The sequence below is a fragment of the Oryx dammah genome, unplaced genomic scaffold (assembly GCF_014754425.2).
Source record: "Oryx dammah isolate SB20612 unplaced genomic scaffold, SCBI_Odam_1.1 HiC_scaffold_21, whole genome shotgun sequence".
Classification (NCBI taxonomy): Eukaryota; Metazoa; Chordata; class Mammalia; order Artiodactyla; family Bovidae; genus Oryx; species Oryx dammah.
The window spans coordinates 22819747-22834572 of NW_024070205.1; the positions used below are offsets into that span (position 1 = coordinate 22819747).

The following is a 14826-nucleotide window of genomic DNA, read 5'->3' on the forward strand; positions in this document are numbered from 1 at the left end:
AGCTGATTGGGATTACAGAATTGGAAAGGAAGCCAGGGGTCATCTCAGCTCAGCTGCTTACTTGACAGGTGCCCCGCTGGGAACCACTAGGTCCCCTGGCCAGGTCCCACCTCCTGATTCCCTGCCCTTTTCTCTTCCTGCTAGGAAACAATTCCCTTAAAGGGACTGTTTTCTGATACATTGAAAAAAAATCTTTATTTATCAGGCTTGCTGTCTTTTTATTAATAGAGTTTCTGAAATAACAGCAAGCTGATGAGCTAGCATCAGTAGAGAACATGTGCTTCATAGAACAGTTTTACAAAACGTGCACATTATAACTAAGAAAACATACCTTGGAGGCCTGTGACTGCAGTCTTATACTTGTAAAGTTAGAATTTCCTTTATATGCTTCTACGGTTAACATAAAGGCTAAAAGCCAGAGTACGCAGAAGTATAACTGCCATCACAAAGCTTAATGCCCTAAAAGAAGAGCATCTGAAAGGAAGAATACTGAAAACCCTTTCTGAGTGTCAAGTAACTTATCTTTGATTACGAGATCAAATTTAAGCAATGGATTCAGTAAGCACCTCTCCTGACCTTTTTTTCCGTTTTTCTTATCTATAATTATTCCCATATGATTCACACAGAAAGGGAAATTTGGCAATTACCTAGCTAATTTGATTGGAGTTGACAAGCAGCTAATTAATCCCGCCCACTCTTCATCCAGTTTAGGTACTAAATTAGTTGATTTAGCTCGAAAGAAGCATGGGTCAAAATGGCAAGATAATTCACTATGTGTGTGTTATTGCCATTATATTTATGCAGACACACTCACTAAGTTTATCATATCTGTGATCATTATATTTGCATATGTACATATATATACACACATACACATATGCATACATTAGGCAGAGAAATGAAGCTAAAATTGACTTTCTAAAGTTAGCAAGGTGATTTCTTTGTTTCCTATGGCCTAATTATTCTGTTTCTGTAGCATTTTACATTTATCGTAATGACTAGAATTCCAGTAGAATGCCACTCTTTCTCCAAGGTGTTCAAGCAAGAACAGCTCATTATAGCATCACTAAGAGGCTATATTAATTGAGAATGACCTTGGGTAAGTAACTTGGCTTCTCAGAGCCTCAATTTTCCCATTTATAAAAGAGGGACCACACATAAAGTGTCTATCACGTGTCTGGCACACTGATGACATTCAGTATAAGGCAGTGGTCCCCAGCCTTTTTGGCACCAGTGACTGGTTTCATGGAAGACAATTTTTTTACAGATCTGGGAGGGGAGTAGGGTGGAGGGTTGTTTTCGGGATGATTCAAATGCATTACATTTACTGTGTGCTTTATTTCACAATAAAGTTAATACTATTATTAACTTTAATTATTATTATAGCAGTTTGATAGTAATTATAATAATAGTATTAAACAAATTTAATAATTATAAAATTATGAATTATGATTATGAAATTATAAAAATAATCATCATATGCTATTGTTATTATATCAGCTCCACCTCAGATCATCAGGTGTTAGATCCTGGAGTTTGGGAACCCCTGGTATAGGGCCCATTCCTACCCCTTACTAACTTACTTATGCTAATACAATTGCTCCTGGTAAAGACAAAACAGCATTATCAGCTTCAGAGTAATTAAAACCTTAATACTGAACACAAATCAGTTAAATAGGACACAAAAATCAATGTTATCAGGAACGTAAGCTGAGTCAATTACTACAGCTATTAAAGAGAGTAAAAACCTGTGTGCTCCAGTAAGCCTAGAGTTTCATATAAGTTTATTAAGGGAGTATTAGAGGAGAAAGGTTGAGAACCCAGGCCTGGTCTCAGACATACCTGGAACTCTATCTGGCTCTGTGTAGGGCCTTTATGCAAACACCCTCTCTAAGCTTCAGTTTCCTCATTTATAAGATACAAACAAAAGCACCTAGCTCACAAGGATCATGTAACTATTTACAAAGTGCTTAGCCAAATGCCTGCCACCGAGTAAAGGTTTCTAGCTGTGGTTACTATGACTGCAGACAGTTTATCCATCCAAGCCCACTTTCTTATTTTCTCACAATTACACCCCCTAACCAGAAGACTTGGGACTTACGAGTCAACCGCACACACTGAGCCCTCGTCTCCTCTGTCCCTAGGGATGGTGAACTTCAGTGAGGTGTCTGGATACCCCGTGTTACAGCACTGGAAGGTGCGCTCTGTCATGCACCACATCAAGCTCAACCAAGTGACCGTCTCTCAGGGTGAGTGCAGCTGTGAGCCGTCCCTCCCACCCCTGGGGTGTGCAGTTCCTTCCCAAGGGCACAAACCGTTTATGCATGTTGACGATGTCGTCCAAAAATGTAGCCACTGCACAAGATCTATAACCTGTTCACTCGATTCACCCTTCAGGGCAGATGGCTGGAATGGGATCATTTTCTTAGCATAGATTAAATTGCAAGTTCTATCTCGGATGATAGAAGAGATGGAAAGGGCACTGTGTGAACCATGGAAGATGAGCACCTACTTTATCATTTTTCCTGGGGTCATACAAAAGCAGACTTTTTATAAATTGACAGAATAAAATTTTCCAAATGCAAAGAGTATACTTTAGATGTTCTATCTGCTGAAAGAAATACGGGCAAGAGAGCAATAAAGAGGAAGTGATGAGGAAAAATAGAAAACAACCCACTCCAGTATTCTTGCCTGGGAATCCCATGGACAGAGGAGCCTGGTGGGCTACAGTCCACGGGGTCACAAACACTTAGACACAACATAGTGACTAAACAACACAACAAAGATTTCTAAACAGTAAGTAAACAAGACAGATAGATACAGATTTATCTACTATATATGTGTGTGTGTATACACACACACACACACACACACACACACTTACTTATGTCTTTATATCTGTATCTAGTCAGTTAAGGAATAGTGAATTCTAAACTTACTTAGGATAAATTATTCCAAAACAGAACAGTGAGGCATCTTGTGTAAGTATTCTTCAAACCTTAGTGATAAATGGCTTGAGTCAAGTTTTTCCTAACATTTGAGCAATCCCACTGTGAAGTTTGCAAAAGAGGAAATATCTAACAAAACGGCCTTAACATAGGTTTGCATCCCTATTTCACCTCAGCCCCATGGACTAGAAGAACGTGACTCCGCTTCTTGCTCAGGGGCTACAAGAATGTTCCAAACCTGAGCTTTATGCTCCAGAGTCTGGCTTCGCTGTGTTGAGTGAAAGGGGGACTAGAGCTGAATGCTTTTGTTGACACAGGATGACAAGACAGGGTGAGAGGACTCAGGGTCGGCAACAGGGAAGCTGAGCTTTAGGGCCAATGAGAGAGAGATGGAAGGTCAGGGATAGAGAGAAAGAGCAGTGAGACATATACTCACTAAGGGTAAAGCTTGATGCGGAGAGAAAGAAGAGGCATTAAGGATATAAAACATCTCCAGAGTACACACAGGGGGTTAGATCTTTTCTATCACCAGGGTTCTTGGCAAGAAGGGATTATTAGTGAAGTAAAATCTGCTGGTGCAGAAAATGCCTAGAATGAGATAAGCTACCCTTCATTCTAGAAAAACATGGCAATAGAGACCCTACCCTGAGCACATACTCATTTGCACTCAGCCCAGATGCTATATGCCTACCAGGGGATAACAGTCGGGTGTCTCTGCTGCCACATGCCTTTCGAAGCCACACATGGCATCATGGATGATATGGGTGTCTGCACTTGGGTTCTTAAGCTTGAGCTGTGCTCTGCCTTGCCCTGACAGGACACAGGTATGTCAAAAGGAAGGCTGTACAACGTTGGTCAGAGAAGACACTGGGTTTGAAAAATTTGCCATAGATTATCTTGCTGACAAATATAATTCTCTTAAACAGGGAAAGCAAATCCAAGATTTGTCTGACGAGGCGAGTGAGGCGGCAAACAGGTTCTTTCTTCTGCTTGCCATTTCCCAGTCTTTATATACTTTTTTCCTAAATAGATATAAGCAGTGTTTTAGTGACTTTCCTTATTATCTGTCTTCCATTGTCTTTCCATTACCAATGTCTCTGCATGAAGAACAAAATCCTGCAGACTTTTTTGATCCCTATACACAGTTAAAATACATTTTACACGGTGACCTTGTACATACACACACACCCACATACGCACAACAGAAGTTTCATGAAGCCATATTTCATCTTCTGATGGGAAATGTTCTCTGCTGGTATTTGTGTTTCTATTTTAAACTATGCTATTCTCCTTCATTTTTAATGCTATTATTTGAGCTCACTAAGTTGATTTAATGTCATGATTGTGATTTGAAAAAAAAATTGACTTAAGCAGGTGGGTGGTAGAGATGGGACAATGTTTTACTCAACTTACACAAAGTTAACAACCAATTGGCTTGAAGAAATATTCTTTTAGGAACTGAAATGTCTGCCTCAGCTACTTGGAAATACTCACCTGATAGTTCCAGCCAGCTCTCCAGCATCACTTTGGGCCACGTGGCACTTGCAGATTTGAGGCTGGAGGGCCTGAGAAGCCGGGATACCCGTATTATGAATCCTCACTCTTAATCCTGGGTGATGTTTCTCCATAGCCCTCAGCAACGCTCTCCACTCCCTGGACGGGGCTACATCTCGTGGGGATTTTGTAGCCTTGTTGGATCAGTTTGGCAACCACTACATCCAGGAAGCTATCTACGGCTTTGAGGAATCCTGCTCTATCTGGTACCCAAACAAGCAGGTCCAGCGGCGACTCTGGCTGGAATATGAAGACATCAGCAAAGGTGAGTGACATGCTCATTGACAAGTTCTATGTTTTGTACAAGCCCTGGATGCCTGCATGCATCTATGGGACCAAATGTAGGGAGTCTGTAGGTGAAGGTTTAATTTGCCTCAATGCTCGTTCCCATCCTTTGAATTGTCAAGGTTTGGTTACTAAAGCTAAATATCAAAACAGAGGTATTTGGGGAAACTTTAGATACAGGATAGAGTCAAAACTATCTGGTCACTGAACTGGTTAACACAGAGAAAGTAATCTAAAGGTTTTTACCAGCCACCATTCATCCTGCTACCACAGCACAGGCGATGTATTAGATTGTTCTTCTGCAGTAGGGAGGAAAGAACAGCCTTGCAGCCTCCCTGTCACTTCCTGCCCCCAGCAATCCCATCCTGCGCTTGCTGGCAACCCCTTCCAATAACTAACTGCATAGCAAACCCCTTCTCATTCCATTCTGCCCTGTGTTTAGGAGCATTTTTTCCTGCTGCTCTGTGCTATGAGAAAATCTCCATTGCCCCAGGTATTTATATAGCTGTGGATAACAGTCTCACAAATGTCCAGTGTTTGATGGCAAGTTAGTATTCAGTCCAAATATGTATAAGGAACTGGAATTTCTCAAACCTTTTGAATTCACCTTCTAGTGGAGGAGGAGTACTGGCTGGTAAATTTGTATTCTGACTGAGCAAGACTCGGTTTAGAATTGCCATTCATGGAATTTCTTCATCTGAGGTTATCTTCACAGCATTCTGATGAGGCCAAATTATGGAGGTGTGAGTTGTTAAAGGGCAAGTGATGAAATGAGCACAATGAAAACTCAAGAAGTAGGTCAAGCTAAGATGTGATGACCAGGCTTCCCTCTGAGACTAGGGACCCCCTGCTGCCAGCAGGGCTGCAGTGGGGAAAATGTGCTCCCATGGCTTGGATGCTCTCTGAGCTCCACACAGATTTCTGTTTTGTCTTGCTTAAGAGGTAGTAGAGGCACGAGACCCTCTCCTTCTGCCGGACGCTTTCTTCCAAAAGAGGCAAGAGGCTTGTGCCTGGGCTGCAGACTTCCTCTCCCGTCCCCCACCAGATCCTGATTCCTGTAAGCTCAAAGACACAACCACAGGCTTCTTGTCTCCATTCAAATGTCGACATCTTAAAATTATTCTGATTCCAGTTTGCCAAGAAAGGAGTATAATGTAAGTACATTTTGATAAGACCAGTTCCAGCTGGCAAAACTTTCTTGTTTCCACGCCAGAGCCTCCTGATTGAATTGAAGGGCTAAATCCTCCTCCATTTCTGTTTGCCAGGGGTTCAAGGATTGCCAGGCTCTGGGACTGCTGGGAGATACAAGTCTGACCTTCCTCAGAACTCCTGGTTCTGCCCCTTGCGTCTCTCCTGAGCATTGTAATATCCTTACTAAGCCCAAGAGGAACGTTTGTCCATGGCCTTGGCGTTATGCCCTTATCCCTCTTGATCTCATGCCATTCTTGCACACAGTAGCTAGTTTTATCACAGTCCAACTGTTGGCTTTATTTTCCCATAAATATGATGTATATCAGCCCTTGCTTGCTATTGCTATTAAAAGATATTCAACCACTTTAGTATGTCTATTTTGATCTGTTGTAGTTGTTCACATATACCTACCCCTCAGCTGACCCCTAAATCTGACCTCTGTGTCACCCACTTTACGTCTCTTATCCTTGGGTCTGATTCTTACACTAAAATATTTTTCTTCTCTCTAGGCACTAATTTCTTTTTATTCCAAAAGCGTGAAGCCTGCTACTGATTAAGAATTATAAGTACATAAGACAAAGGAAGATTTTCTTCTGCTTTTCTGCACTCTGGGGACTGTTGTTCCAAAATGGAATTTATACACTAGTGGTGACAAGTGTTCTGAGAGGACTATACCTACCATGACATAAAAGTGACACCTTTTTAGACTCAAGTCCTTTGATTATAGGTTCTTGCCTGCTCTAACTTTTAAAACTTTCCAGTTAAAAGGGGTTTTCTGTTCTTTGCTTTTATACCTATGATTAGGTACCTAAAATTGCTTATGGATTGAATAGGAAGGGAGGTTTGTCAGGGGTGAAATGAAGTGGAAAGATCATAGGACTAAGGGTTGGGAGTCTAGAATCAGCCAGATGACTTTGTTTATTCAATTAACTATCAGCACCTTCCCTGTAAAGCTCTCAGGGTGCCTTCCGGCTCAGACACTTTATGGATCCTCGGAGCCTCTCTTCATGTGAGAGGTTTTCTCAGGTCAGGCATTTGAGTTAAAGACTTTCCTTCTCTTTCTTTAAATCACTATGCAGCTTCTCAAGGGTGGGTTCTATGCCTTATTCAACTTTGAAATCCCAGGGTCCAGCACAGAGCTGGGTACAGGACAATCCCTCAACAAGTGTTGGTTGTTGTTGCTGCTGCTGCTGTTAGTGGTGGGAATGGTGATAAAGGGCCTTCTCATGTGATGACTTCCTATGTGGGTTTTATCACAGACACATGAAATGGTTTAGGTATGCCTGAGTGATGAGAATTCAGAGGTGGATATGAAATCTTTTTGATGTGGACCTGTTTTAAAGTCTTTATTAAATGTATCACAATATTGCTTCTGTTTTATGTTTTGATGTTTTGGTGACAAGGCATGTGGATTCTTACCTCCCTGACCAGGGATTGAGCCCACATTGGAAGGTGAAGTCTCAACCACTGGACCGCGAGGGATGTCCTTAGAGATGGATATTTTTGACCAGATCTTCAAAGGGCAGCCTTTGTTTCAGTGGACACTTACGTGTCCTACAACCACTGTATGGTTTGGTCAGACCAATATTTAGGACCACTTGTCTTCAGATAGAGCTTCCCTTGTGGCTCAGTGGTAAAGAATCTGCTTGCAATGCAGGAGACCTGGGTTTGATCCCAGGGTCATGGAAGATCCCCTGGAGAAGGGAATGGCAACCCACTCTAATATTCTTGCCTGGAGAATCCCATGGATGGAGGAGACTGGTGGGCTACAGTTCATGGGTTCTCAAAGAGTCAGACATGACTGAACTACTAACACTTGGACTGGAACTCCAGTCAGAAAAGATACTTCCCATTTCTCATTGTCTAAGATTAGTCTCTCTTCTTTTTTACAGAGCATATAAAGCCTATCTGAATTGAAATTTTCCAACCTCGATCTCTCCACTTCTACACTTACTTCCATCTTCTTCCTTATCATCCTTGGCCCTCGTGCCTCAGGAACTGTAGTGAGTTCTTCCTTTTCAGTTGAGTCTCTCCCCCTGTGCCCTTGCTTCCTTCCCTCTCTGCTTCCTCTTAGTCCTCACTCATTGGTCTCCTCCTTTTTAATCCCTACAGCCTCTTCAGCCTGAGTTTCTATTTTCAAAAAAAATGAAATTTTTATAAATATGCAACTTTTTATCAGTTTCCTTTCAACATGTGCTGTGCTAAGCCGCTTCAGTCGTGTCTGACTCTGTGCCACTCTGGACTGTAGCCTGCCAGACCCCTCTGTCCATGGGATTCTCTAGGCAGGAATACTGGAGTGCGTTGCCATGCCCTCCTCCAGGGGATCTTCCCCCCTCAGGGATCGAACCTGGGTCTCTTACATCTCCTACACTGGCAGACGGGTTCTTTACCACTAGCTCCACCACACATCACAATCAGATTTCTTAAGCAAGTCGTTTGTACATCTTTTCTCTATTTCCTCAACTTCTTTTCACTCTTCAAATAATTTCCCTCAACCCTGTTACACTACAGAAATAACTCTGGAGAGGGAAACTAAGGACTTCCTAAGCAGAGTTTCTGTTTTCTATTCTATAGAAAACTAAACTAAACTAAAACTGAACTATCATTTTATCTTATCTCGGCTGAAGAATTTGTTCCTGTTGGCCAAGGCTGCCTTTTTGTAAATTCTCTCCTTTGGTGTCCCTGATGGTATTCTGTTCAGATTCTCTTTATTAATCTTGGGACTTTATTTCTGATTCTTTTCTGCCCTTATTCCTCTAAAGAAATCACTTAAGTTTTGGTTGTTTTTCAGGATTTCATCCTTAATGTTCATCACATCTTCACTGATGCTGGGTGATTCTCTTCTGTATCTACCTCAACCCATATCTCAAATCCTTCCTTTCTCCCTGAAATTAAAAAACTCATTTGTCTGTGAGTGTTTACCATTTCTACCTGGATATTCCATGATCATCTCTTTTCTCTGTATTCGTGAACCACATTGATTCGTGAACCACATAGTAGATTTGTGAACCACATTGATGGGCCAAAATATAAAAGTGAGGAGCCCTTCTTTATATTCTCCTCCCCCCCTCCAAGTTCAACCATTTACAAAGTTTTATTCTTTTTAGCACCTAAATATTTCTTTAACAGGTGTCTTCTCCTATCCATTTCTCAAAATTGCATCACTTTACAGTATCAGCTGTCATAGGAGATATTGAAGTAGCATCCTCATGTGCCTCTTTTTGTTCAGTTTCATGCCTGTCTAGTCCATTCTACATTTCAGCATCTGTTACCTTTTTAAAATGCCCCTTAATGACTTGACCCTTCAGCTTGAAACCTTTCACTAATGCCTTACAGCATGAACCTGGCTTCACTCCCTGTCTTAGTTTCCTATGGCTGCTGTAACAAATTACTATGAACTTGATGGCTTAAAACATCATACATTTATTCTCCAAAGTTCTGGGACCAGAGGTCCAAATCAGTTTCAGTGGACTGAGCTCAAGGTATCCATGAGGCGCTTCTGAAAGCTCTAGGGGAAAACCACCCCTTGCCTTTTTTGCCCTTTCCAGCTTGTAGTGGCTACCTGTATTCCTTGTTTGAGTCTCCTTCCTCCATCTTCAAAGGGCATCACTTCAGTCCCTGAGTGACATGGTCTTCTCTCTAACTCCTCCTGCCTTCTCTTATAAGGAGCCTTTTGATTATGTTGGACCCAACCAGATAATGCAGGATACTCTTCCCATCTCAAGACTCGTCATTTAAGCATATCTGCACAATCTCTTTTGCCAATCACTGGTAACATTCATAGGTTCTAGAAATTAGGACCAGGGCATCTTTGGGAGCAAACGTTTAGCCTCCCATCCCCTCTGCCCTCTCTAGCTATTGTGTCACTGACCATTCCCTACCTTGAGCATTCCTTCTCTCTGATGACACAAGACCACTTGCATCAATCCAAAAATGGGTGCATTTGATTCCATACAGTTTTAGGCTTTGAGACTCCCTTCTTGCTTCAGTCTGAGGCCACAGGTATGTGCTCTAAAGTTTCTACAACTACTTTTCCCACTCAGAAATTTTTTTCTTGGGCCCCTCTCTTGCCCCCTCCCTTGAAATTCTTTTCTCTACTGTCTGTTCCTTTGTCTCATTTCTGGGTGGATCTTATGCTCTGCTTAGGCCCTTAGGATCTACAGGTTTGTCTTCCTGGTTATGATTTCTGTTTCTTGCTTGTGTCTTTTAATCACAAACTTCAGCTCCATAAATTGCCATCTGCAATTAAGTGATACCCTGACCCAATGTCAGGCCCCAACTGTGAGTCCAGGGTCAAGATTCCCACTGGTGTGGAAGAGGGCGTCGAGCTGTTCCACACTGTTGAGCCTACCCAACCTTGTCTTCTATCTACCTGCATTCTGTTACCTCCTTCCTGCTCTTCAAGAGCCAGTTCTAAAGTCTCCACTTTCACCAAGTCTTCCATGATGCTCGTCAGAATCTTTGCTTCCTGCTTTATGCTCTTAAAGCTCCTTATCTATATCCGTTAGCAGTGCTCTTCACATGTCCCTGTATTGTCATTTCCCTGTATGACTGTCTCCCGTGATAATAGACTTGAAAGCATGTACCATATTTCCCTGACTTTTGTAATTTAAAAAGTTTATTTAAAAAATGCAAAATGTATAAAGCAGAATAAAGTGAAAAATAAATCTTCTCACTCTTATTTCCCAGTAATCTAGTTCCACTCCCCAGAGGCAACAAGGAAACCATTACTACAGTTTACTATCTATCTCTGCAGAGATGCTCTATTCCTAACCATTTGGAAGTGAACAAAGCAAGTTGCAGAAAAGTAGATCTATTAGGGTCTTGTCTGTTTCAAAAATGCTGTATATAAAAATATGCATGTACCCATCTATATAAATATAATCTTTAGCCTCTCTCTCAGGGCCTTCCCTGGTGGCTCAGCAGTAAAGAATCCTTCTGCAATGTAGGAGGTGCAGGAGATGTGGGTTTGATGCCTGGGTAGGGAAGACCCCTGGTAGAGGGCATGGCAATCCACTCCAGTGTTCTTACCTGGAGAATCCAATGGACAGAAGAGCCTGGTGGGCTACAGCCCCTAGGGCTGCAAAGAGTCAGACACAATTGAAGTGACTGAGCAACATGCACACACGCACATTCTCTCTCATACTACGTATGTATATTTGTATGTGTGTGTGTACATACACACACAGGTTACTTGTTTATTTCAAGATTAGGGATATGGTATAGGGTAGGGGCTTTTATGTTTATACTAAAAGCTTCTTTTGCTTTCCCCACAATAAGCATGGGCCACTTTTCAATAAAACTTTTTTAACACATTAAAAATATATTCTGAAAAGTTTTCTATTATCTCGAGTAAAGATTTAGAAAGTTAACTGGAAAAAGAACAAAACACACATTGTATTTACAAAGAGCTGAACCCTAGATAGAAATCTGGGAGGAAGTGCAAAACAATAGATCATTTCTTATTAATCTTTGAGTCTTCACCCCTGACACAGTGCCTGGCGTATAATTAGCATCACTATTGTCAAACAAGTAAATCCTTTATTTTGTTCTTACTTCAGAAGAAACCAGTAAAAAGAGGCATAGATCTGTAGATTTTAGAAAAGTGACCAAAAAAGTTGAACCTTCTTCAAATAAGAACTTCCACAGGCTTAATTTTAATCCTTAGTCTGACACATTAAGCTCAGTATATTTTCTTTCTCTCTTTCTTCTTTCTTTTGCTTTTTGGTACTCCATTTGGGAGTGGATTTCCTTGGGTCTTTCTTCCTTTTCTTTTCCAGTGTCACTTTCATTGCTACGTTAGATCTGACCTTTGGCATAGCTCTTCCTTGCCATTGCTTTTGGGACATATCTGTTGTATTATATGGGTGACAATTGGTGGTAAGCAAGCTCTTCCTGGCAACCCACTCCAGTATTCTTGCCTAGAGAATCCCAGGGACGGGGGAGCCTGGTGGGCTGCCATCTATGGGGTCACACAAGACTGAAGTGACTTAGCAGCAGCAGCAGCAGCAGCAAGCTTTTCCTTTCTGCTGTACCTTCTAGTCCATAATCTACTGGGGGTTAGGCAATGGTCAGGTGGTGGGGGCATTGATTAGTTGGTTTCCAGCCAATTACTTCCTTTCCATGGGGAAAGCCAAGAATATTTCCTCTTCCAAGACACAAGCTAAGAGTTTTTCCCTTAAGGGGACTCTAGCTCTAAGAGGTCTTAAGTTAGGTTAGAATCAAAGAAAGAAGTAAACCACCTGAATGACATTATATTTCTACCACACAGAATGCCACCTTTCCCACTTTTCATCAGTTAGTTTTTGGGTGGATAGAAGCCATTAAAGACTCAATTGGTTCATCTTCCTAAGACAGTGATCAGATTTCGGCCATAGCTGAAGCAAAAACAATAGCTGAATCAGTCATCAGCATCTGATCCAGTCTGTGAGAGTTGGTCAGCAGAGACCTACTCTGGTGTATTTGATGCTGGTGTGGTCCATAGGCTAACGGGCATAACTGTGCTACATGGCACAAAACTCTGTTATGTTAAAGGCAGAACATAGAAAGCCAGTGAAGAATAATAACTTATGTCTGTATAATACTTTATGTGTTACAACCCCAGGGTTGCAAACCAGCTGCAAAGGCTCTTTTTATGTACATTTACAATGACAAAGTTAGCACTCAAATGGCAAAGCGATTATAGCATATAGCTATTTTCTTTCAATGATTAATTAATTCATTCAACAAACGTTTGCTGAGGGCCTGCTACATGCAAAACCCTGTAGTGAGCAGAGAGGGGGTTTAGAGGAAACAGCTGTTCTATGGCATTCCCAGGCAGACAGGCCTGATGAAGGTGCTACTGATGCTGAGCCGGGTGGTGTCATAAACAGCAGCTTCCAGGAGGCTCTAAGCTCTTTGAAACATATGTGTGAGGATTTAATTTGAGTCTTCAAGTCCCCAGGCTCTGGTGCAGAGTCCGGAGTAAACTGGATCTGTAGGTTGAGGGAAGAAGTTATCAAAATAATATTACCAAACAGCCTGTTATGTAGCCTTTCTCATTTAGTCCTCAAACTTGTGTGCTCACTCACTCAGTCATCTCTGAGTCTTTTGTGACCTTGTGGGTTGTAGCTCGCCAGGCTCCTCTGTCCATGAAATTCTCCAACAATAACGCTAGAGTGGAAAAAAAAAATACTAGAACAGGTTGCAATTTCTTCCTCCAGGGGATCTTCCTGAACCAAGGATTGAATTCAAGTCTTCTGAGTCTCCTGCATTGGTAGGTGGAGTCTTTACCACTGTGCCACCTGGGAAGCCCTCCAGACATATACATCACTTAAGTCTTACCTTCCCTATTTATAGATAAGAAAATAAAGCCTCAGAGAGCTTAAGTAACTTGCATGTGGTCACCAAAGCAGTAAGTAACTGAGTGAAGACAAGAAGAATGCCTTCACCTACCAAGATACATTGCAAATGGCAACACGCTATTTTGCCTGCCAATGGCACAAGAAGAGATGAAGGTGGGAAGGTTAGTGGACAAAATGGAAGTGAGATCAAGATGCAATTGAAGCTGAGTCACTGGTCTAAAGTCACCACCACAGGGCCAGATGTCAACCATGGTTAGACTTCATGATGGATCTACTTACACCTTGAGTTTTCTGGATTTTTGGTTGTTGGTGTTGACCATACACACAGAAAACTAGTCAATCTAATCACACTAGAACCACAGCCTTGTCTAACTCAATGAAACTAAGCCATGCCCGCGGGGCAACCCAAGACGGCAGTCATGGTGGAGAGGTCTGACAGAATGTAGTCCACTGGAGAAGGGAATGGCAAACCACTTCAGTATTCTTGCCTTGAGAACCCCATGAACAGTATGAAAAGGCAAAATGATAGGATACTGAAAGAGGAACTCCCCAGGTCAGTAGGTGCCCAACACGCTACCGGAGATCAGTGGAGAAATAACTCCAGAAAGAATGAAGGGATGGAGCCAAAGCAAAAACAATACCCAGCTGTGGATGTGACTGGTGATAGAAGCAAGGTCCGATGCTGTAAAGAGCAATATTGCATAGGAACCTGGAATGTCAGGTCCATGAATCAAGGCAAACTGGAAGTGGTCAGACAGGAGATGGCAAGAGTGAATGTCTATATTCTAGGAATCAGTGAACTAAAATGGACTGGAATGGGTGAATTTAACTCAGATGATCATTACATCTACTACTGTGGGCAGGAATCCCTTAGAAAAGATGGAGTAGCCATCATGGTCAACAAAAGAGTCCGAAATGCAGTACTTGGATGCAATCTCAAAAATGACAGAATGATCTCTGTTCGTTTCCAAGGCAAACCATTCAATATCACAGTAATCCAAGTCCATGCCCCAACCAGTAACGCTGAAGAAGCTGAAGTTGAACAGTTCTATGAAGACCTACAAGACCTTTTAGAACTAACACTCAAAAAAGATGTCCTTTTCATTATAGGGGACTGGAATACAAAAGTGGGAAGTCAAGAAACATCTGGAGTAACAGGCAAATTTGGCCTTGGAATGCAGAATGAAGCAGGGCAAAGACTAATAGAGTTTTGCCAAGAAATGCACTGGTGATAGCAAACACCCTCTTCCAACAACACAAGAGAAGACTCTACACATGGACATCACCAGATGGTCAACACCAAAATCAGATTGATTATATTCTTTGCAGCCAAAGATGGAGAAACTCTATACAGTCAACAAAAATAAGACTGGGAGCTGACTGTGGCTCAGATCATGAACTCCTTATTACCAAATTCAGACTGAAATTGAAGAAAGTAGGGAAAACCGCTAGACCATTCAGGTATGACCTAAATCAAATCCCTTATGATTATACAGTGGAAGTGA

The 14826-nt window shown here is 41.8% G+C and overlaps 1 protein-coding gene across 1 annotated transcript in view; it reads left to right on the forward strand.

Annotated features, from left to right (window-relative positions):
- Positions 1 to 14826, forward strand: part of ASTN1 (astrotactin 1) — a 359002-nt gene that overhangs the window by 261909 nt on the left and 82267 nt on the right. The window contains exons 15-16 of the mRNA XM_040263917.1: positions 2145 to 2249; positions 4579 to 4767. Of these exons, the coding sequence (XP_040119851.1) occupies positions 2145 to 2249; positions 4579 to 4767 (294 nt within the window). The remainder of the gene's footprint in view (positions 1 to 2144; positions 2250 to 4578; positions 4768 to 14826) is intronic.